Below are 23,600 nucleotides of genomic sequence, written 5' to 3'. Positions count from 1 at the left end.
GCCTAAAAAAACGGCGTTGTACATGCACGGAGCAGAGCTGGCAGCGACCAGCAAAGGACCCTGCCGAGGCAGGAGTGAAGTGTTCCTTAGGACTGGGGAGGAAACTAGGAGTTAGCTTCACCAGTTTGCCAAACTGAAAAGCTGCAACCTGTGTGAGTATCGCTTGGAAAAAGTGGTGCTGAGGAGCAACACGCAATGCTGCAGGATTGTCCTGTCATCCGCACTTGTTGACATCAGAGCCACTCTCATCATAAGTTGCAAGTCATCCTCTTCAGCTTGCTGTGTTCCCAGGTTTGAAGGAGGGGGGCAAAGGAGGCTTCAAAGGAGTGGAAGGAGGCTTCAAAGATGCCCTTGAGGTGTATACTTGTGTATTGCCAAAAGCTGTCTGACGGGGAATTTTTTTCTCAATGGTGTCATTGAAGTGATAAATGGAAGTCATTTTGAAAGCAGTTTTCAGCCTACCTTCCTCAAGAAACAAGGTGTTTAGGTTCGAGCTGTGTGCTCGTATTATATCCTGGTAAGTTCTGAGCCGGAGGCAGACGGCAGAAGGGCAGGTTGTTGTCTGACCTCTTCACTTGTGACAAGAGGATAGATGGGAGGATGGAGGGAGACCTTTCAGGAGTCCTGAGATTAATTGGTCACTCTTCTGGTTTATCTGCCCGCTTAGATTCATAGGGCATTTATCTGCAGGAATCTGAACTTGTGATGCTCATGAGACTGCTTTTAAACTTTGGAGAAACATATGAATCTTAAGAATAAAATCAATTATATTTCTAACTTGATGAACTGTATTCCATGTGGAAATAGATTACTGCTGTACTACAGACAATAGTTGCTTTTATCCAAAGACGTTTCAAGTTTTTAATTATGTGGCGCATGTGGTTTGTTTGTCTGGCAGACTGGCATTTAGATTGATTTTGATTTTGGGTTGGGATTGTTTTTTATTTTACGATTTCTTTGATTTTTGAAGATGTGGATTTTTGAGGCCGTTGAGCTTTGTAAGGGGTGTTTAAACTTGGTCTTTATAATCTATTAAATGGATGGATGGCTACTTCATAGGCTTAGGGGTGTGTTCGTGGAACTCTTAGAGGAGCGTCTGGTCTAAACTGCTTGACCCAGGCCTCCTTTAACAAGCAGTAAAGCACAAACGGATACTAGGGGCTCTTCTCTCTAATATACTAATCTTTTCTTTAATTTCTATGTGTTTCACAACCAAAGCAAATGGAGAGGGCAGGAAAGTAGGATTTTTATAACAACTTAGACGACTGAGCATCTATTTTTGGAAAAAGGCAGTTATAATGGGTTGCATATTCTATAGGTAATGTTTTAAATGAAAGTTTTCTGGAGACAGATTCTGTGAAACCCTTATGTTGCATTTGAGTTGATTATACCTGGAGCATGTTGCTGGTCCTTTTATTTTTTTTAAATATTGGATTAGAAGACATCAGACTTAAAAAAAGTGAGATAGCTGAGAGAATTTTTCTGCAAGTCAGAAGAAAACAGTCGACACGAAAATAATGATGACTTAGTTTTACTGGTTTTGTGTGCTAGTAGAGTTTAATGCCATTTGAGGGTAGGTTACTTCTTTGAAAGATGACTGGGTTGTGTGAAATAGAAGAATTCTGTCTTTGTTATATGTAACTTTCATGCTTTGGGGAGGGGGGAAAAAACGCCAAACCAACAGCTTGTGTAGAAACTCACGGCAGCTACTACCTTTAGGCCTTCTGGGGTGATGTTTATTCTTTCACTTTACCCTCCCTGTGTTAAATTGGACTTGAAAACTGTGGAGTGCAGTGTGGAGATGGTGAAGTCAATCTTAAACTTCTCTGGTATATCATGTGGCTTCTACTGACAGAGTAAATGGATAAGATGATAAATACTTGGTTTGTATGTGATTTTGGAAAATCTCATTGCTTCCATTGATGAAATAATACCCTTTTGAGTCAACTGAGGGTAGTTTGGCTAACAAAGTACTTAAAAAGCAAATGCTTAAGTGATAACCGCAACTGTTGGTTTTTTGTGTTTCAAGTGTATTTTGGTCAGTTATATCATTCTTAAACCAGATCTGTTATTTTTCAGGTGGAATCGTTTATCTTGGATCAGGATGATCTCGAAAACCCTATGTTGGAAACAGCTTCTAAATTGCTTTTGTCAAGTACTGCCGATGGTGCTGACCTGAGAACAGTAGATCCAGAAACCCAGGCAAGATTAGAAGCTTTACTTGAAGCTGCAGGTAAGTATTCGTGTCCCATATAGGTTTAACCCTGAAGCCCTTACTCGAGACCGTACAATAACTGCTTGCATAAGTCTAATCCATATGAGCGTGATACAAATGCAGAATGTAAGGCGGTGTGAACTTGGCAAGGTTGTGCAAGTCACTGAAGAGAAAGAAGTTCATTAAAGCATTTCAAATTCTGGAAAATTAGCTTCATGTGAAGGCCGTGCTTCTACTCAGATTCCTCCAGTGTTGGTTTTCTAAAAGTCTGAGTAAAAATTGACACCCGACCTGATGTCAAAAACTCAGTTGCTCAGTGAAGCTTTGTTTTGTAACAATTACTGTATAAAAAGCTTTGCCAGTTGCTTCTACTAAGTGGTTGTCAATAGTTGAAAAATAATGACTTCTGTGGATTGGAGGGTTTCATTCATGCCCATGACATCGGAGTGTAGCTTTTAAATTAGCGTCGTAAACAGTTAATCCCTTCATTTTGGAAGCTGTAGTTCATTATGCTTGGAATGTTTCTGCCGACAGATGTCACAGACTCAATGTCAACTTCTCTGTTTTCTCTTTTTCTGGCATGCGTACCAATTTGTTGAAATTGGAATGAAAGGAATAGGTAAGCTGTCTACAGCTGATGGTAAAGCATTTGCAGATCCTGAGGTGCTCCGCAGACTGACTTCTTCGGTCAGTTGCGCGTTGGATGAAGCTGCCGCTGCACTTACCCGGATGAGAGCAGAAAGCACAGCAAATGCAGGGCAGACGGACAAGTAAGCCAAATTTTACACTGGATTTTTTCAGTAGTTTGCTACTTTTAGAAGCCGTTTTGCTTGTTGTATCACATCTGATTACACGGTGGTGAAACTCTTACTCAAGTGGAATTAGTGCCAAGTTATCACCTGCGATTCTCCTGTTAAATATTCCTGCACTGTCATGTCTTGCAATGGGGAGTGAAGCAATTAATATTGCTTAGAATTCAGAAATCACACTCCAAGTCATTTAACTTGACCAACTATAGAAACAAAATTTCGAAGTGGGCCTTAGAACTGTACCAAAAAATAGCAAATCCTGAAATGGGTCATTCGGTGATAGCGTGAAACTAGCTTTGGGACCAAAAAAAAGACCCGCTCTGTTGTTTTAGAGAACTTCAGAGTGCCTTTTTAATTGAGGAAGGAAAACAGTCTTGAGGGACTGAAGCCTTCATGGCACTCAGCAGCTTTCTCACACTGGGTAGGACCTTGGACAGAGCCTTGGCCAGAGAGTCGCTGCTTTTTAAGTGGACTTTCTGGTTTTGTGATTTTTTTTTTTTTTTTTTTTTTTTTTTTTTTTTTTTTTTGTGTGTCTTAATGCGATGTTTATGGGGGAAAGGAAAAGAAGATCCCCTTCTAGGCTGTCATTCAGCTTCAATACAACAGAAACGGAGTGTTAGTAGAAACAACCGCGTGCTCCTGTGGTAGTTGGCAGTTTGTTCCTTGTATACCGAGTTACTCCAGAGAAATGTTTCTTGGTGTGTTGATCGGGACATGTGAAGAAGAGCAGAATAGTTTGGGGTTACGTCTGCTTCTATTCTGTGTGCGTCCCTCCCTGCCCCCAGCTACCTCTTTTCTTGTGAACAGTGGCTGTTGCCAAAGTTGTGACCAGGACAGAGGATGTGGGGGGTAAAAATAAATGTGGGAAATACAGTGAACAGACATATTTGAGAAACAATTCTCTGCATATTAAGATTGTCTCTGGTGACACAAATTAAATAGGAGTCCTGGGTACAATATACAGGTATAAGTTAGTCCTTGCTACTCAAATACCCGCTTTCACATCTTGAGTATTTTAAGCATTGCTCATATTTGCGTTGAGTTGTATGGCTTGTAAAAGTTGTCTGTCGACTACCTCATTTTTCCGTTCCCTTTTGAGTTAGTTCTGTGTTGATGGGACCTGCTAAATGGAGAAGAGTAGAAAGGGCAGTGGGTGGGGTGAAGCCAGTAGTCGTGGATTTATTATTACTGATCCAATTATTTGGGGCAGAATTGAGAAATCTGTCAGACTTGAATTTTTATTCTCACAAAGCAATAACTGTTTTGGAATGAAGGCAATGTAGACAGAAGACAGAATCGGGAGGGGTTGAAAATGTGCTTTCACTAGATCCTTTTTTGACTGAAACAGAATTGGAACGGTAGGAGTGAAGAATTCATGGAGTGACATCAGAACCACAAGTACGCTGACTTGGGGCTGACCAAACCAGGAGAATTTTACACTTCTATGCTTGCTTGAGTTAGGGCCACAACTGAAACATCGGATTGCGTTCCAAAATTCTGAGGTTTTCAGCATAGGACAGAGGGGAAGTGATTAATTCTGTTACAGGAGAAAGTGGTTTGTTTTAGTTCAATTAACAGTTACAGTGCTGAAATAAAGTGTTGTTAAGATGGACAGGCGATTTCCGTGTCCTCTGGTCCTGGGGCAAAAGAGAATGTGAATGCAACTCTGAGAAGTGGTTGCTGATTGGGAAAGGAATACTCATGGTGTTGTACTTACTGTGATTTAATCAGTTCTCCTTTTCTTTGAACCTTACTTCAGAAAATGAGTGGGACAAAACCTGTGTTTTCCAACTCGAACTACAAAGCAGGAATAGGCTGAGACTGTATATTATGTCGTAATTAGTAATATAAACCAACGGTGATTTGTTTGCAGTGCTATATGATTAGCCTTTCAAAAGGAAAACTTATTACTTACTTCTCAGATTCTTAAAGGATTACCAAAAAAGATTTGTACATCTGTAGGACGTGACATCGTGCTGCACGTATAGTGCTGAGACAGGAAGTGGGGTCCGTGGTCATGTCTTCTCTCAACAGTTGTACTTCAGTTTCTGCTTCGGTTGTACGTAATGCGAATTTGGTAACCTCGATGGTCATCCTGTAGATGTTTCTCTTGCAACCTTCTGTTAAAAATTAGTAACAGGAGTGGTTGAAGTATGCACAGTACTCAACTTTCGGAAAAGTTATGTGGAAAACCTGAAGTGTGAAAACGACACCTCTTTAATTAGCAGTTGGCACTTCTTCAGTTTGTGTTTCCTTTTCGTTGACTGCATCCTCGTGGCATGTTGGATTTTTACTCTGCACGTAGAACAAGCATTTTAAGCATAATCCATTTTCACTTTTAAATGCTTTCTATCTTATTAGCCGCAGCTTGGCAGAGGCTTGTTCAGAAGGAGATGTAAATGCTGTGCGGAAGTTGCTAATTGAAGGACGAAGTGTGAACGAGCACACAGAAGAAGGGGAAAGCCTCCTTTGTTTAGCCTGCTCAGCAGGATATTATGAGCTTGCGCAGGTTGGTTTCCTAGCTGTTTTTAGTATGTGTGTATTGTACAAAAATAAGTGTTGAATTAATGTATTCCAGTCTTATGCACCTGGAAGGCGGTGTTAAGGTAGTGGAAAATGTCAGTTAACGGGCAGATGAAGACTTAGACGTAAACGGAACGTTGCTAATGCATTCTTTGTGCTTACTTCTCTAAGCGTTTGTAACACAAAGCTGTGTGTTGGTGAAGGTGGGGGCTTTGTGTAGCGTTTCAACCATATTGACATGCCGGTTTGTCACTTGCCAGTGTTGTTGATCACCCTTCTGTTCACAGGTTCTTCTGGCAATGCATGCTAATGTAGAGGACCGTGGTATTAAAGGAGACATAACACCTTTAATGGCTGCTGCTAATGGCGGACATGTCAAAATTGTCAAGTTGCTGCTAGCTCATGGTGCTGATGTGAATGCACAGTCATCAACAGGTAAATAAGTGTGTTAGAGCTTGTTGAAAACTACTGAAAAGCTGAGATTCACAGTGTGCGGGAAACTGTGTGTGAAAATTTGTGAAGAAGGGCTCTCAGCTGAGCAACGCAGAATGCTTCCTCGTGGTTTTACTATTTAGCTTTTGCATTTTTTCTAACGAAGCTGTAAAATATTGGTTGCGCACATACAAAGGTGGAAAAGGTCAACTAGTAACCGGAAGGTATTTGCGTACTTAGGATTCGTTGTCACATAGTATTTTAAGCACAGTTTGCCAATTTTCTGTGTACACAGAAGATTATTTGGTGTCACGTCTAGGAAACCAAGGCAAAAAAGTAAACATGAGAAGGTGGCCCCCTTTTTTCTCCCCTCCCCTTCCCATGGCAGTTTGGCAGGCACTTGTGTTCAAGTGACCAAACTGGGAAATTTTCTTAGTTTGTGCGGCCTTGAAGTGGAGTGAGTAGTCATGGACAAACGGAGTACTGACCCTGAATGATAAGGAAAGTTGGCATACTAGAAGACACCTTCCTCCCTGCCCCCCCAGTGAAGTAGTTCTGAGTAGTAATACTGCTTTGACTTTTAACTTTTTTCAAGGTATCTTTCATAAGGGCGGATTGTTTGACTGTGCTGTTCAGAGATACGTTTTTATAGTTTTTTCCGTGTAGGTTGTTTTCATCTCTTTGTAAAGACTATGGGCATTTTTGAACAGCAGTTCATTCTGCTCCTTGTTTTGAGCTTTCCTTTTTACAGCATGGTACGTCCCTGCTGATTAACAGGATGGTTTTTTGTCACGGACGCTGGGATTAGCCGGGATAGAAATGGGCAATGAATAAGTAGAGTCACCAGGCACTAGGAGATCTTCAGTCTGTCAGCACTGAGCTACTTTGTGCGGTTACTGGCTTTTTTTCCCCCTCCCTGTAGTTTTTGGTCTGTAGCCCGAAAAAAACCTGTTCTGTAAGGTAGCCAGGTAAAAGCAATTAAACGGAGCGTAAGTTGAAGTTACCAGTGTAGAAATGGTATCAAGTTCTGTTTCCAAACCTTTTTCTCTTCTGGCTTCAGGTAATACAGCCCTTACGTATGCCTGTGCTGGAGGCTATGTAGATGTTGTGAAAGTACTGCTGGAGTCGGGCGCTAGTATTGAGGACCATAATGAGAACGGTCACACTCCTCTGATGGAAGCAGGAAGTGCCGGCCATGTGGAAGTGGCCAGAGTGCTGCTAGAAAATGGAGCAGGCATAAATACGCATTCCAATGAATTCAAGGAGAGCGCACTTACGCTGGCTTGCTACAAAGGTACAGTACCAAGTGTACAAGTACAGTACCTTACAGTACACAAAGGTGAAGTGCCGGCCATGTGGAAGTGGCCAGAGTGCTGCTAGAAAATGGAGCAGGCATAAATACGCATTCCAATGAATTCAAGGAGAGCGCACTTACGCTGGCTTGCTACAAAGGTACAGTACCAAGTACCGTACTTGTTACAAAGGTGTAACAAGTGTGGGAAAGTCTGACAGGTGTAAAAAGTCTTTTCAAACATACATTTATTCAGCCTTGCTGTCGGGGACAAAACGAATTTAAAGGCTATGAATAGACACTTTCTGATGCTTTTATCCTGGCTGTGATACTACATAACATGTATGCACCGTATGTAAAACGATGATCAGTGTGGAGAATGTAAGTATCAAGACATAAACCTTTTGTCTGGGTCGTTACAATGCTTTAAAAGATTTTCTGTTAAGCGATTTTCTATTAAATGAATTAGGAGACGAGGAACTAATACTCTTTTTAGTAGAGTAAGTATGGTAAACTTTCTGTATTGCAGCTGTATTATACAAGATACCTCTGCTTAGATACAGAAATTACTTAATTTTAAAGGACGTAGCACTTGGAAAGCATGCAAAATCTAGGACCTTGCCTTTTAGGTGTCACTGCTTAGGCAACAGGCCTTCCTTGCCTCCCTTAAAGTATCAGGCGGCTGTCTTGCATCACCCGAGCAAGGGATGAAGATGTTTAATTACGAGGCCAAATGTGTTCACACAGCTGAGCAGCTGCTGTTACAGTCACTTAGAACATGTTTTATTACAGCTATTAGAGTGGCTCTTGGCATCATAGAGTAATTGATGTCGGTAGCAGAGGTACTTCTGTAGCACCTCAGCAGAAGAAGGTCTTAGTCTTTCATTTATGTTTCTTGTATCTGCCTTGATACGTTCTTGGTTCACTGTTGCTGAACACCCTCATAAGCCATGGTGATTTTCTTTGTGATGGCTGTCAGAGCAAAGGCTGTGTCTGAAAGAGGGGAGTGGGACCCCAGAACATTCCCTTCCTGATAAAGTGTGCTTGGGCTCTGAATCCTGAAGTGAGGTTGGAAAGCAGAGATGAAAAATTATAAGTCTGTGCTTAGTCATTTGTTCACCGTGACATACGGGACAGAAGTCAAGATCTTCACCTTACCCATATATGATTTGTCTGTCTTTTGTGCATTTCTGTGGTGCTCCAAATCTCATGTTTAGGGCGTGAAAATAAGCTCCTAATTTTCTCACGTTGCTTGCTTCCTGTAGTAGAATGACATACGATATTTGGGACCAAGAAGGTCACTAACTTCTCTCAAGTAAACGGGGAAAGGGGAAAATGCAATCTAGTCTCATATTGGGCTGTATCTGCGCTATTAATGGTGTTGCTAGGCGTAGTTCTAGTTTTGAGGTTTAGCCATGTTGAGTTATGAAACGGAATTTTTTTTTTCTTTGACTTGGCTTTATATGCTTGCATATTGTGTTGGTCATGACTGCATAGCGAAGTTTACAGGATTTGGCACGCAGACAGGACTTGGTGAACTATAGCCATGAATTAACAGAGTGGTTGAGAGCAAATACTTTCAAAAAGCTGTTAGGTGTCCTTATCTTGGGAGGATTCCTATAGGAGATTGAATTCCTAAGAGAATGCTTGGAACTGTGAGGGTCCATCTGCTTCGTATGTTTTACGGTCTGAGGGTCGCTGTGAGCTCAGGGACTGCTTACAATGCCATTTATAAAAACAGTAATCCTAAATCCTCAATGCCAAGCAAGTAAAGGGGAAACCCTGACCCCCCAACAAAAAACCAACATTCCGTAGATGAAAAAAATCCAAATATCTTTGCACAAAATAAATCACCCTGGTGAAACTTCTGGAGCGTGCGCTACTCAGCTCTAATGTCACCTCAAGGAACTCATGTAGTGCAGAAGTGATTTTAGATACTAAGTGAATTGGGTTGTATTTACAGTAAATACGCTTTTAAGCTTCTGTGCGCATTGAATGCATAGATATGAATATGCCTTTCAAGAGTGTTTTACGGAATTTACTTTTTTTATGTTGTAACATGGCCTCCTATTACCTTCATTATGTACGTTAGACCCTTTCTATGACTTGTGAAATGCACTTTGTAAAGTAGTTTTTATCTGTTAAATATTTTCTCCATACAGGCCATCTAGAAATGGTGAGATTTCTGCTGGAAGCTGGTGCAGACCAGGAACACAAGACAGATGAAATGCATACTGCCCTCATGGAGGCTTGCATGGTAAGAGATGTATGGCTTGAGCGGAGAGGCGTATGTATTCTCTCTGCACTTTCTGAATGTGAACTAGGTGATTCGTTTTGGTCTCCTTTTGGTACGGAACCTAACTGTGTGACGTTTCTGTTCTCCTGTGTGCTTGATGGCCCTTTTGCAGAAGAAATTGGAGGGGCGGGGAGGAAATACCTGGTTGAAAAACAGTACTTCCCAAAACAGCAAAATTGACTTGGTTCCTCCTGTGGCTGACTAAGTAGTTGAATTCTTAAGAGACATCAGCTAAAACTTGCATCACATGGGCGTTAGCAGGAGAGCTATATTTAACCCATCCTTTGACTAAGTAGGTTTCTGTATGTCCAGCTGCACTTGATTTTTTTTCTGAAGTGTCAGAAGTCAGTGAGTAAGGCTGTGCTCGTTGTCCCAAAGCTGCTTCTGTAGGCTGCATCTCTCTTTGTGTTGTTGTATGTCACTTGATCTTTGCATTTTGCCCTTACGATAATCGTGGAGGCCCGGTTTGAAACAGATATTTTTGTGACCTCAGTTCAGGTAAATTAATGACTTCAAGAGATAGCCAAAAGTAAGTAATAGTAATTTATTTGAACCGAACCTTTTTTTTTTTTTTTTGCTTTGTGTAATTTTGCAGGCTTCTGGGTGAGCAACTTTCAGTTACGATGGGCAAATCCTTTATACAGGAATCCCCAAATTAAATAACTTAAAAGTGGAAGGTTCTCAGTGGTTGTTGAAATGCTTTTAACGATTCTAATGTGCTAAACATAGGCAGTGAATATGGTCATAACTTGGCTATTGGAGGCATTTAATATACCTATGTCATGTTTAAGGAGTTTTTAAGCTAAGTTCTCTTTCAGTGTAGGTGGTTATGTTCAGGTGTGCGTGTGCAACTTGTTTCGGTATGGTTCACGTAGCCGTGTGCTCCTTGAAAACAGGATCAGAAGCTGTTTGGGAAGCAACTAGGAAATAGAATGGGAAATGAACTTCTTATTAATAAAAGTACTTTCACGTTGCTGCTTTGCCCTTCTGAGGCAGTTGTAAAATGACAGTGTAGAATAGATGATCTTTTTATAAAATTGAGTAAGATTCTGAGAACAACTCCGATTTTTGGATAATAGCGTTTTGCCCTAGAACACGGATATATGTGAAGCTTTCCCTTGAAAAGGTTACGTATGGGTACATTTTAATCCTGGAATGGGATAATTGATGCCGGACTTAAGATTCTTCCCGGCTTTCCTGGTGAAGAAAAGTTGCTATATCGACGTCTTTGGATAGATAGTTTTTCTGTTTGAAGTACTGTTAGGCTTGAACACCTCTGTAAGTCTCGTATATCTGCATCTTCTTTAAAGCACATACCCTATTTGAAATCTATTTCGTACCTATTGCCTGAGGTGATAGGATTCAATTGCTTTGGCCTTTTCTTTTGGAGATTTCTTTGGAGTGGATGTGCCTATTTATTCCCTTTATTTCTCTTCCAGGAATTGTTGAGACTTGGGTACCCTCTCTCAGAGAATTGAATACATCGCCGTGAGTTTATTAACCCTGCACCATACCAAGGGTTGGCAGGGGTAAGCTAGCAGGATGGAAAATCCAGCAGGTGTCAGTTTGTGTTTCTGGAACTGAGAACGTTTTGAAACTTCCTGCTGGAGAAATGAAAATGAAACAAAACGGAGCAGAAATAGGCTTCATTTTTAGACCCCCCCAGTTTTCTGTGTGACGCTGAATTGCAGTAGGCTGTTGAGCAATGCTTACTGCAGAGGTTTCCTCTACTGTTTAGGATGCACAGCTGCAGCATGCTTAGGGAGGTCGGTAGTTTGTTTGTGCCTTATGCCAACATATTCCAAATCCTTCATCTGAATATGGAACTTAAATGTAAAACTGAAAACATGTCTCTCAGGTTTCCTTTTTACCCTCCTCTCTAAATAGATTTCTCATGGGCTGGGTTTTTCATGTCGTTAGCCTTGTGTAGTGTCACGTTGTGAATCTGTGGGCATAGGGGAGTGCCGCAAATCCGTATTTATTCTTCCCTTTCCTGAAATAACTGTAATGGTTCTAAAATCAGCCAGTGATGTCTATTCAAGGAAGTTAATGGCTTCAGGTAGCGGAATCATTAACAGAAACCATTATACTCCTCAAGAAGTCATTAGAAAGAAAGGCATGTAGATAAACAGGACTTCAGCTATTGTTTATCTCACTCTGAAATCTTAATAGATTAGCCATATAAATATCATGGGTGCTGTCCTTGCAGGGAGTTCCCTGGAAGGTGACGATAAAATTATCTTATTTGGTGTTGCAGTAGCCTTCTCGTCGGGACGGCTTCTTGACAGATCAGAAGTTTGCAGAGAAAGCTGCTATTTCTTGGAGCCATGGAGCAAGCCGCCTTTTCCTTGCCACTCTCTTCCCCCCTTTTCCCTCACCAACAGACTAACAAAAGGCCATCGGACTTGCAGAAACGTTGAGACCCATTTTTTTTAAGTAAGACTTACTGAGCAATAGGAAAAAAATCGGTCTCGCTTACTTCTGCAGGAAACTGTTCCTAAGTAGGCATTTCCACGCTGCTGCTCAGAATTGACAGACAGTGGAGAGTCTCAGTACCTTTAGCTTTGCTTAAGAGAGGGAGCAGCTTTCTACAGCAGTACTTAAAAAGGTTGCAGTCTGAAAGGAAGCAGTGCAGGGGCTTCACATCTCAGCATGGTTTTCTTGCCGAAATAGTTGTCACTCTTCAGTAGCAGAAGAAAACTATCTTCTCTAGAAGAGCACTGAACTTGAAGGCATGTTACAGAATTGTTTATATGTGGCATAGCACTTACATAGAAGCCAGTGGGACTGTTTAAACCTTGTCCTACAAGGCATTCGGAAAGACTTCTGACCGAGAGCCTTTTTTATAGACAGCAGTTAACATTGGTTTAATGCAAATGAGTTGTTGGGCAAGGTGACTTGCCTTGTGGGAGCAAAAAGCAGGTTTGTCTAGTTTGCGCTTCCTCTTACTGAAGTAACCTAATCTTCCACAGTGCGGGCTGAGTACTGATTGCCCACAGTGGTTGATGTTTAAAATACACTTGGCGCGCTTGTGCGGGCAGGTCAGGCGACTTTTTGTGATCGAATAGCAGTTATGAGGCTTTTTCTGCCTGTTGTAGAAGAGCTGAACAGCACCACCCCATTGCAAGGTTTGTTAAGGCACGGATGAAATTTCGTTGTGTGGTTAAACGCCGGCAGTTATTCTCAAGGCTGCTTGGCCCATATGAGAAGCTTTGAAGCGTACCTTTACACTGCTATTTGCCATACTTGTCGTGCATCAGGGATGATTAGTGAGCTGTCTTGCCAGAGCCTGATGGTTGAGGCGCTGTCTCTGCATTTCCCTGAGGAAAGATTCTGTATGGAGTCTTCGAGTTTTTCCCTAAAATAGCATTGTCATTTCATGTAAAAGGTGAATATGTCCTAGTTAATGTCCTAGATATTTTTCTGAGAGGAAATCATGTTTTGCTCCCTGGATATCAGAAGGAGGTATAAAACACTTAAGAAAATGAAGCGTGAAAACGTCAGATGCAGTTTCGTATTTTGGCTGGAAAAGAGCTTTTTGGGGTTGTGGTTTCTAGCTTGGCGAGGACAGCAACGGCTGCGATTTGCTGCCTCTTATTAGTTAATCGGAGATCAAGGTGTACTTACCTGATTCAGTGACAACCTTGGGATAGCCTTGTGTTCCTGGTAAGCTGCTGGTTTTTCTATGCAGTCATCCTGTGTTTTGTGTGTCAGACCTCTTCCCATTATGGTTACTCCAAGTTTGCATGATGGCAATTTCCTCATGGAGAAAACCAGCTTGGAGAGTTTGTGCTGTTGTTGGACCGCAGTGATGAAGCCGGTCTCTGCTTCTGTCTAAACAAAAGCAGAATTGAATGGCAGTTGGATGTGTCACTGTCAGGCCTTCGGTGTAAACATATAGCTGAAAAGCCACTTCAAATAGTTACGGAACTTATGGCATACTGAAAACATGACGAAGATCATGTGCTCTAATATTTTCTTTGTTTCTAAAGGAAGAAAGCAAACTTAGGAGCTACGTTTTGGTTAAACGAGTTTGACAGCATGATAATGGTATCTGGAAAATCCTGCCAAGGGAAGGCTGTAGTTCAGGTGGCTCCTATGATGTATGAGGAACCCCTGACAAATGGTCTTGTTTTGGCTTTTCTCTTGGAGAGAGAAAGTAAGTCCTGACTCTGCTATTAAATTGAGCAGTGAAATAGTTTTGCAGGAGCCAAGAGGCAAGCTATGTCATCATGCATGGCTTCTTTTTAAGAAAGGAAAGAAGCAAAATTTTTAAATTTAAATCCTTGCCTCTCTTGGGCCTTTCTCCCCAAAAGTGGGGAATCTGTAATGTAAATACTCCGAGACGCTAACAGTCTGCATGGATGTGAGGACAAACTGTATGCATTGTTTTTATAACTAAAATACACTGTATTTAACAAATAATGCAACTGCATGTTGAATTTAAAACAAAATTCCCTCTCTTGGAGCAAGTGGGGAGCATTGGCATTGAGTGACGACTTTGCAACGTAAAGGTTTTGTTGTCTTTAGGAAGAACTTCAACCAAAAGACGATTTTTTTTTTTTTTTTTAAACACTGGAATTCTTTTTAATACTCCTCTATTTATTAGAGTGCTTGTGTTGTTAGTAGTGAAGTTGTTGCCAGAACACGAGAAGAAATGCATTTGAGTGGTTTCTTAGAATTTGTGTTCCTTAGATAATTTAGCATGTACGACTCTGTGTCTACAGTCTTTAACAAAGAATTGGGTGTTAAAGGATTTTGGTATTGTGGAGGAGGCAAGCTTCTAAAATAGAGTCGAGCTCCCTCTCAACTGTTTGGGTTTTGTTTTGCTTTTATTTTTCCCTAACTAAGCTGATCCCAAATGCTTGAACTTGAGTCTGATATGAAGAAGTTGACCAGCTTGTTACTTATACCATCAGCAGGGAAGTTTGATGGGTGGTTCACAGTATTTTAGTTTTGAATTGAACATATTCAGTAAAACATGCTTGAAGTTTCTTCAGCTGCCTATTTAATACTAGATCTTAGCCTTTATCAAAAAATTTGGGAAAATATGTAGGAAAACTATTAAGCAAGTTTTATTATGTTTTTGGACTTCTTCACTCACTTGTTGCTTTCTGTGTCTTCTGAGGGAATTTGAGTCGGTGACTACTTAAAGCTTTGGAGAAGAGGAGCAATTTTTCTATTTTGATGGTGTTTTGATCTTGGTTTTTTTTTTTTTTAATTCCTAGGACGGCCATGTGGAAGTGGCAAGATTACTTCTTGACAGTGGAGCTCAGGTGAACATGCCTGCCGACTCTTTTGAGTCTCCATTGACTTTGGCAGCTTGTGGCGGGCATGTCGAACTGGCAGCTTTGTTAATTGAACGTGGAGCTAACTTGGAAGAGGTAAACGATGAAGGATACACACCACTAATGGAAGCAGCTAGAGAAGGCCATGAAGAGATGGTGGCACTGTTACTTGGTCAAGGTAACTATTGCAGTGCCTTCCATGCACTGTAATTCAATAGCCATCTGCATATGTTGGGGGGGCGGGAAGCTACATTACTGTTATTTTTGTTTCCTTCTTCAACAACTTCTGAACTCCCCCCTGCCTCCTTCTTGAGCAGTTGTTGGTGGTTTGGTTTTGTTTTAAGCAAAATATCCTTTGCTCTACTCGTTTACTTTGTAAGTGGTCATTCTGAATTGTTCCTCAGAACAGGTTTGCATTTCTCAGACAGATGTCGAATATCGAACGGTTAATGTGGTTAACTTGCACTCTGCACGATGGCCTTGGTCTATCTTGAGATGGTGTTATTGCTGAAAAGCTGTAGAGACATGCTTTGAGGTCCTCAGAGGGGTTTCCAAAGTTGTTAAATAAAGTTGACATCTTTTAGTTTGATACACTATGATTTTAGAAGAAAATTCCCGCAGCTTTAGATATGAGATATGTAATAAGCAGGTGCCTCGTGCATCAGGAGATGGCTTTGTCTGCTGATACTGGTTTCAGTAACTAGTGTTCTCTGATGTATGTGTGGATTTGGTGTTTTGTTTTGTCTTAAGGAGCAAACATCAATGCTCAAACAGAGGAGACGCAAGAAACCGCATTAACTCTGGCTTGCTGTGGAGGTTTTTTGGAGGTTGCCGATTTTCTTATTAAAGCAGGAGCTGACATAGAACTTGGTTGTTCCACACCTTTGATGGAGGCTGCTCAAGAGGGTCATTTGGAGCTGGTTAAATATTTGTTAGCTGCAGGTATGGAGTAATGTTGTTAACAGTTTGTAGAGTTTTAATGTAACCATAAGAGAAAAATATCTTTTTCCATAATCATTACATTTTCATTAGCAGCTTCCTAAAGTTGACTGCAAAGGTTTGTGGAACCTTAAGTAATTTACTAGTTGGACCCTAATTTAGCTTTTGAGGATTAGGTTGATGTAAACTTGCTTGGAACTGAACTTCTAGTATATGTTAATTTTTTTTATTCCTCTAGAGTATGATTAAGTTGTCAATTTCATAGATGTTGGGTTGGAAGGGGGAAGTTAAAAATTTGCTATCTGATCTGGTAAAGGTTATGAAGAGGCTTTACTTTCTGTTACGAACTTCATAAAGCTTACATGCTCGTTACTACTGCTTCAGGGGCTAATGTGCATGCAACAACAGCAACAGGTGACACAGCACTGACATACGCCTGTGAAAATGGCCATACCGATGTAGCAGATGTCTTACTTCAGGCAGGCGCAGATCTGGTAAGTCGTTACCTTATTGAAAAAAATTAATTCGGTAATAAAATTATAAACGTCTTTTTTTTTGTCCCGTCTTCATTGCTGTGAAAACTCAAGGAGTTTGCTGTTAATTGTTACGGTTGTATTCAAATTACCTTTTAACCTTTTTCTTTTAACTAAGTGAGGATTGGTGATGCTTTTCTAATAGCTTTTAGGCTGTTTAATTACCTGAAAGTGCTTAGGTCAGTTACAGTACTTTGGCAACTGATATCTAAAGCATTTCCAAGCCATTCATGGTTGCTTGTACAGAAAAATAGGGGATTTTGTTCTTTTGTCATGTGCAGTCCTGAATGGTATTCAGTTTTGAACTGTTGAGCTGAATGATGGGTTAGTACTTGTACCTGCAAATTTGTTCTACTCCTTAGGCAGCAAACAGTTGATGGTTCTGTTCTGATGTGATCTATTTGGTGTACTAAAATGGAATTAAGATGACGGAGGTAAACTGATTTTTACATTACAGTAGGCTTGTATGCCAGTATGTTATCAAAAAGTGAAGTTAAGCATGACAGGATTCATTTTGTTTAATTAAAATTCTCGCCATGTGCTTGAGTGCTTCTTGTCCAGGAGTCTCAGACACGTACAGAGGTAGGTAGGTAGTTTCATCCATCTGCAAGATAGACTCGGTTCAAATGTTACGTAAATTTTTGTGTCTGCAGTTTTTGAAATGCTATGAAGGGATCTTCCAGGTCTGGTGTCATTCCATTCAAAAAACCAACTTTTTGTGTCTGCAGTTTTTGAAATGCTATAAAGGGATCTTCCGTGTCTGGTGTCATTCCATTCAAAAAACCAAAAGGCTGAATTGCATCCTTTCACATGTGCTACTTGGGAATTTTGAATTTTAAGCCTGTCTTTATCTGCTCTAGGAGCATGAATCAGAAGGTGGAAGAACTCCTCTCATGAAAGCTGCAAGGGCAGGTCATGTTTGCACTGTTCAGTTCTTGATTAGCAAAGGTAAGAGTGTGAAAAGGTTTTGGGTTTCCTGCTGTTAGAAATACTCGAAGTTAAGAACATGTCAGTACTAGTGTAACTTCCTTTAATTTCTTTCAAATATTTTAACTCAAGTAGGTCACTGATTCTCAAACTAGGCACGTAATGATCACCTCAGGTTTCTGGTGAGGTTAGTGGGAACTGCAACTACTTATAAAAGTAGTTATATCCCAGTCTCTAATTTCTAGTAAAAGCAGCAACGGTAGTAGTGGTTACTGGGTGTCTCCATGCTCCTGGTGCAGCTTTTGAGCACTATCTTTTCAGAAGTTTAACTTCAAGTGCCTGTTTGTTTGAAAGTTTTGACTATAACTTGCTTGATGTTGTCAGAACTGTCAGCTCCAGCCTTACATCTCTGTTGATTCAGAGCTCGGAATTGCTGTTTTCTCTCTCTTGAGCTGATACTGACGGATTTTCCTTGTACATTCCTTGTATGGAGGAGGACTGGCCTAAACCTTCCTGTGTGATGTAATTTTCCCTGTGTAGATTGTAGAGGGAAGAAGCAGAGCTGCAATTAATCATCTGCTTGCTGGTGCTAAGATGCTTGGATCCGTGCGCTGGATCTTAGCGTTTGTGGGTGGTGTTTTTTTTGTTGTTGTTGGTTGGTTGGTTTGGGGTTTTTTGTTGTTGTTGTTTTTTAAAAAAGAGGCATAGCCTTGGCACAATTGCTAGTAAATTTAAAAGCAATAGGTTCACCTGCTATGTGACATTCCACACTTAGAACGTAGCCATTTGAACAGGGAGTTTGGAGTGCTAGACCAGGTAGGGTTGCTTTTCTTTTTGTGACGTGTTAAATCATCTTCTGATGATAGTAGTAATTGACTGTTTGATTTAATTTATCAGTTGTAAGACTGCAGCCACGGAGAACTGAATTTTCATATTTAAGAAAAAAGTTCCTGTCGCTTTTGGTAGAGGAGAACCGGTTGAAGTCTTCTAACATAATCTTTCCCCCTCTATTTTTGAAGGAGCAAATGTGAATAGGACCACAGCTAACAACGATCATACGGTATTGTCGCTGGCCTGTGCTGGAGGTCATTTGGCAGTTGTGGAGTTACTGCTAGCTCATGGTGCTGATCCTACGCACAGATTGAAGGTTTGTTGCTTAACTACCTTATGTTCCTCTGAGGTAGTCTTTCATTAATCTTAAAACTAACGATACCCAAGCGAATTTGCTCCTTTTGTCTTCTCGGCAACTGACCCAACATGTCATTATTTAAATAGAAGTAAAAAGCGGGAGCTGGTGTTTACACAAGCAGGCATTGTGCTCATGGACACATTTATAGAAGTTGGAGTTAGGAGGAGCGCAGGTATATTGATGACCATGAATGTAAAGGTTGCACTCCAGTTGTAAGGTCATAATTGTGGAAGAGGAAGGAAAATCTTAAAAAACTAGTAGGGTTTTTTTGGAAATAGTTAATAGAGTCCTTAAGTTTAGGTGTGGACTTAGTGCAGCTTGAATGAATATTTATTAAAGCAGTCTTAATAGATACTGTGTCGTGTCACCCAAAATGCTTCACTGTTGTCATGTTTTGATGATGCTGTTTTCTAACACTGTGATCTTTCCCTCTTCAGGATGGATCAACTATGTTAATAGAGGCAGCAAAAGGCGGTCATACCAGCGTGGTTTGTTACCTTCTAGATTACCCAAACAACTTGCTTTCTGCTCCTCCACCTGATGCTACTCAGCTGACCCCACCATCCCATGATTTAAACAGGGTAAGATGTAAGGGCTGGTCATCTGTGGATTTGTGGGGCTTTTTTGCATTTCCTCTTGCAGCTTATTCAAGAATTTAAAGATGACAGAAGAGTCAGTCATGTCATTTCATGAACTACTGAACTGTAGGTGAACACACTGCTAATTACTTTGAGCTGTCGTGAAAATGGTGAAGACTACTTGAGCGTCACTGTGTAGTGCTTTCATGGTTCTTCTTACTGCTCTATAAATATTATTGGAAAAAGAGATGAGGAAAAAAACCCAGCAAGTGAAAAGGTCTGCTTTAGTGAGGCTCTTTAGAATTACATTTGTAGCCCATTGTGGCTTGTATTTGTTTTAGCATAGTATAGCACTGTATCATGCTGAGGTGAGTATTGTTTGGCAATAATTTCTTAGGTTAAAAATGCAAAGTATATAGAAGTCAGATGATCTCAAATTGTTAACTATGGAACTCAGCCTATTAAAAAACGTGTTAAATGTTATTAGTCACCATTAAAGTCTGCTTTTCTAACAGGTTTTGTTTACCTTCTATTGAATTATAACTAGATTAGAGTATGAGGAAAGTAATCTGTTAGTATCCAACATTTTAGGCTCCTCGTGTACCAGTGCAGGCGCTGCCCATGGTCGTCCCACCCCAGGAGCCTGACAAACCCCCTGCTAATGTCGCCACAACCCTTCCCATCAGAAATAAAGGTCAGTCTTAGTTCTGGAGATTATTTTCTAAATATCCTTCCTAGGTAGAAGATAGAGGGTTGCAATTCTAGCAGAGCAGTTGCTATGAAGAGTGTTTATGGATTCAGTCAAGGAAATGGCAATTTTTTTTTTTTTTTTTAAGGATTTGCTTATCCGCCAAATACGAAGTATCAGTCATCTAACCCTGTAATCATAAAGCGTCAAGAAATCTGCCTAAGTAAATATGTTAAAATATATATTAGTCTGACATACTGGACTAATGCAAAATGTCACCCAGAAGCCTATGTAAATTTGATAATGGAAGTTGTAAAAACAATGTTAATCTCCATATCACAGTTGATTGGATAACTTGTGTTTACTTAGCATAGTAGTCTTGGAGTGGGTTTGACTAATTTGATTGAAGGCGGAATTTCTTGTGCTATAAAATATTCAGTCTGATGTGGCTCAGGTCCTTCTAGGACTAAATTTGCATCTATTTTGATATCGCCATTTTGACACTTAACGCTTTCTGTACTTAAGAATTCTCTTCCAAAACAATTTTTATCACGGATCAGCAATAGCGCAAATACAGGCGTGCATGTCATAAAATTAATACTGTGTGTACACTTGTATTGTTCTGGAAATACAGCGAGGATGACTGGAAGAAACTGGGCACCTCCACTGACTCAAATCCTGAGTTTTGATTTGCCTTTCGCCCTTCAAAATTAACCGATTGTTCCTTCTCCAACTGGTATGGCAGACCATGTCAGCTGTGTTACCTTGGACTTCTTCATAAAAGATGAATTGGATTAGTCCATCGCTCATTCTTACAGGAAGGCTGAAATATTTGCCTTGCCTGGGCGGAGAGCTGAGTTTTGACACAGGCAAAATCATGTCTGCTATGGATAAAATGTAGTGGCTAAACATTCCCTGTTAGATCATGTTAAATATAAATGACTATCCTGGGTTCTAGCGCTGTTTGTCAACTGAGCAAAGCTGGATACCTGTAGTGAGAGGATTCAGTGGTCCTAGAAAGTGTAGCGCTTCCTAAAATGTGCCGAGTTATTCACAAAACTGGTGGCCTAGAACAAGTCACATGTCCCTCGAGATGTTTTTGCATCACTTTTGCTGTGCTTTCAGGGCTGTAACCATATGTTTATGGCTTAACACAATACCAGACGCAAAACATCAAGTTAAGAGACAGCATATCCTTTCTTTTTGTTTCCATTTATCTTGTAGCACCACTTGGTAACAGCGGCTCTTGAGACAATCGCTTCATTTGGCAAAAATATAACAATTGTTGGAGTAAATATGTCAACGTAGCGCAGGGTTATTTGGAATGTATGCGCAGTAATCTGTACTGTTAAATTGCAATCTGACTGCTGTATTAAAATTGATAGCGAAAGATACGGTTTTCTTTGAGGGCCTTACAGTGCACGCTGACCTTCTGTGGGTGCTGTGTCTTGGTGGATAACTGGCCATTTAGCATCCCAACAGTAGCTCTATAATGAGGATGCCATTCGTATGCACTTCCATTGGTTCTGAGGGGGTTTCTTTTTCACACAGCTGCTTCTAAACAAAAGTCCAGCAGTCATTTGCCAGCAAACAACCAGGATGTACAGGGTTACATCACCAATCAGTCTCCAGAGAGCATTGTAGAAGAGGCTCAGGGCAAGTTGACAGAGCTGGAGCAGAGGATAAAAGAAGCCATAGAGAAGAACGCTCAGCTGCAGTCCCTGGAATTGGCACACGCTGACCAGCTCACCAAAGAGAAGATTGAGGAGCTGAACAAAACGAGAGAGGAACAAATTCAGAAGAAACAAAAGATTTTGGAGGAACTGCAGAAAGTGGAGCGAGAGTTACAGCTGAAAACTCAGCAGCAGCTAAAAAAGCAATATCTAGAGGTAAAAGCGCAAAGAATTCAGCTCCAGCAGCAGCAGCAGCAGCAGTCTTGCCAGCATCTGGGACTACTGACTCCTGTTGGGGTAGGAGAACAACTCTCAGAGGGAGACTATGCACGATTACAGCAAGTGGACCCCATCTTGCTTAAAGATGATCCTCAGCAAGCTGCTGCGCAGACGGGTTTTGCACCAATTCAGCCTCTGGCGATGCCACAAGCTTTGCCTCTGGCAGCAGGTTCCTTACCTCCAGGGTCCATCGCAAATCTTACAGAACTGCAAGGTGTTATAGTTGGACAGCCAGTGTTGGGCCAAGCACAACTAGCAGGGCTGGGGCAAGGAATACTGACAGAAACACAGCAAGGGTTAATGGTAGCCAGCCCTGCTCAGACGCTCAATGACACGCTGGATGACATCATGGCAGGTGGGTTTATATTGTTATGAGCAGGTATAATATTTGCTTGACCAGTTGAGGGTATGTCCACTTCTTTTTGTGTGTGTGTGTGTGTTTGTGTATTCCCGCTAGCTCTACAGCAAGTACCACTAGCCTACTGATCCCTGCTGTCTTTAGGAGTTCAGAAAACTAGTTTTAACTTTTCAATTTGCAGTGCTGTCTTTCCTTTTGTTGAGCTAACCGGTGCCTGTTTGTCAGGTTGGTATGTCGGAAGTGGCATTTTTAACTCTTCATAGTTTTGCGGGGGGATGCGCTAGGGTCTAACAGTTCTATTTCGGCCTCTTTGTAGCTCAGGGGCGTCTTGATACTGGTTCGTACTTCGGACTAGTGAACTGAGAACTGACTTGGAGCACTCAGAATAGGCTTCGAGCTACTATAGCACCACATGAAGCCTATAATATGTAAAGAACCTTGTCTTGTGAATGAGAGCTGCTCTAGTTGGCCTTGAATAGTCTACCTGTTAGAAGCTTTTACTTATGTTTGGAAAAAAAGATGATAATCCTATGACTCTTAAAAATGTCTACTCATAAAAATGGCTGCTTTCTCAGCGAAAAACAAATTTAGCCTTACCAAATTCTTCTTAATCGCTTAGGAGAATTCTTTACCCAGTGACACCAGTGCTTTAAGGCCTTAAGTAGTAAAATAAAAGAATGAAACAGGTTTTAAATACTGTAGGCAATGTGAGTTGTCAGTGTTGCTTTCCTTTACATCCGCTTCAGTTGCACTTAATCCCCTTTCCATGTTAAAGTAGTCGCTGAAATAATCATTTTGACTACTTAGCTGAATGCAGATTAACCGTTAGGACGTAGTATTGAAAAAATCGTCTCACTTGATGAAAATGTGCTGAGGTGCTCTTGGTTAAGCTGATGAACTTTCACTTTTAAAAGTGCTGTCTGTTTAGATAAGTCTGCATTGTAAAGCATGTTAGAATGACGGGGGTGTGCCGGAGGAAAGGCAAGTCTCCAAGAATGTTTTAGCCCAGAGGTGCATAGGTATGGAGCTGGCCCTGCGCGTACTGCAAGAGTTGTTGATGTACAATAATGGTGCAGAGTGAATAGAAGATACGGTAATGATTAAAAATACTTGGTGGTGGTATTTCAAATACTTGGTGGTGGTGTTTAAAATACTTGGAACAAAACTTTTCAAATTAGGCACCTAATGACATTTGTTATGTCTTTAACTGCATATAACATCTTGAGAATCTACGATTGCCACATACCAAATGCTCATGCATGCCTTTTTGGAAAGGTCAGGTATTTCCAAGGTGCGTTTGAGTGAATGTTTTTGTACTACTTAATCCCAGTTCTTAGTATATGCGTGCACACATGCTATCGGGAATGAGGGCTAAATTCATAGAATCGTAGAATAGTTTGGGTTGGAAGGGACCTTTAAAGGTCATCTAGTCCAACCCCCCTGCCGCGGGCAGGGACATCTTTAACTCGATCAGGTTGCTCAGAGCCCCGTCCAACCTGACCTTGAATGTTCCCAGGGATGGGGCATCTACCATCTCTCTGGGCAACCCGTGCCAGTGTTTCACCACCCTCATTGTAAAAAA

General features: G+C 41.0%; 1 protein-coding gene across 1 annotated transcript in view; it reads left to right on the top strand.

Moving 5' to 3' along the window:
- Positions 1–2,079: 2,079 nt before the first annotated feature.
- ANKRD17 (ankyrin repeat domain 17) overlaps positions 2,080–23,600 on the top strand; it is a gene marked incomplete at its 5' end in the record, with an annotated part of 50,998 nt that continues 29,477 nt past the window's right edge. Inside the window, 14 exons of the mRNA XM_009578206.1 lie at positions 2,080–2,233; positions 2,829–2,985; positions 5,386–5,533; positions 5,835–5,982; positions 7,040–7,273; positions 9,433–9,527; positions 14,795–15,032; positions 15,605–15,796; positions 16,178–16,287; positions 17,187–17,274; positions 18,273–18,400; positions 18,880–19,023; positions 19,612–19,714; positions 21,260–22,015. Of these exons, the coding sequence (XP_009576501.1) occupies positions 2,080–2,233; positions 2,829–2,985; positions 5,386–5,533; positions 5,835–5,982; positions 7,040–7,273; positions 9,433–9,527; positions 14,795–15,032; positions 15,605–15,796; positions 16,178–16,287; positions 17,187–17,274; positions 18,273–18,400; positions 18,880–19,023; positions 19,612–19,714; positions 21,260–22,015 (2,695 nt within the window). The remainder of the gene's footprint in view (positions 2,234–2,828; positions 2,986–5,385; positions 5,534–5,834; positions 5,983–7,039; positions 7,274–9,432; positions 9,528–14,794; positions 15,033–15,604; positions 15,797–16,177; positions 16,288–17,186; positions 17,275–18,272; positions 18,401–18,879; positions 19,024–19,611; positions 19,715–21,259; positions 22,016–23,600) is intronic.

This window comes from Fulmarus glacialis, unplaced genomic scaffold (assembly GCF_000690835.1).
Source record: "Fulmarus glacialis isolate BGI_N327 unplaced genomic scaffold, ASM69083v1 scaffold5665, whole genome shotgun sequence".
Classification (NCBI taxonomy): domain Eukaryota; kingdom Metazoa; phylum Chordata; class Aves; order Procellariiformes; family Procellariidae; genus Fulmarus; species Fulmarus glacialis.
This window is presented reverse-complemented; position numbering and strand designations above follow the sequence as displayed.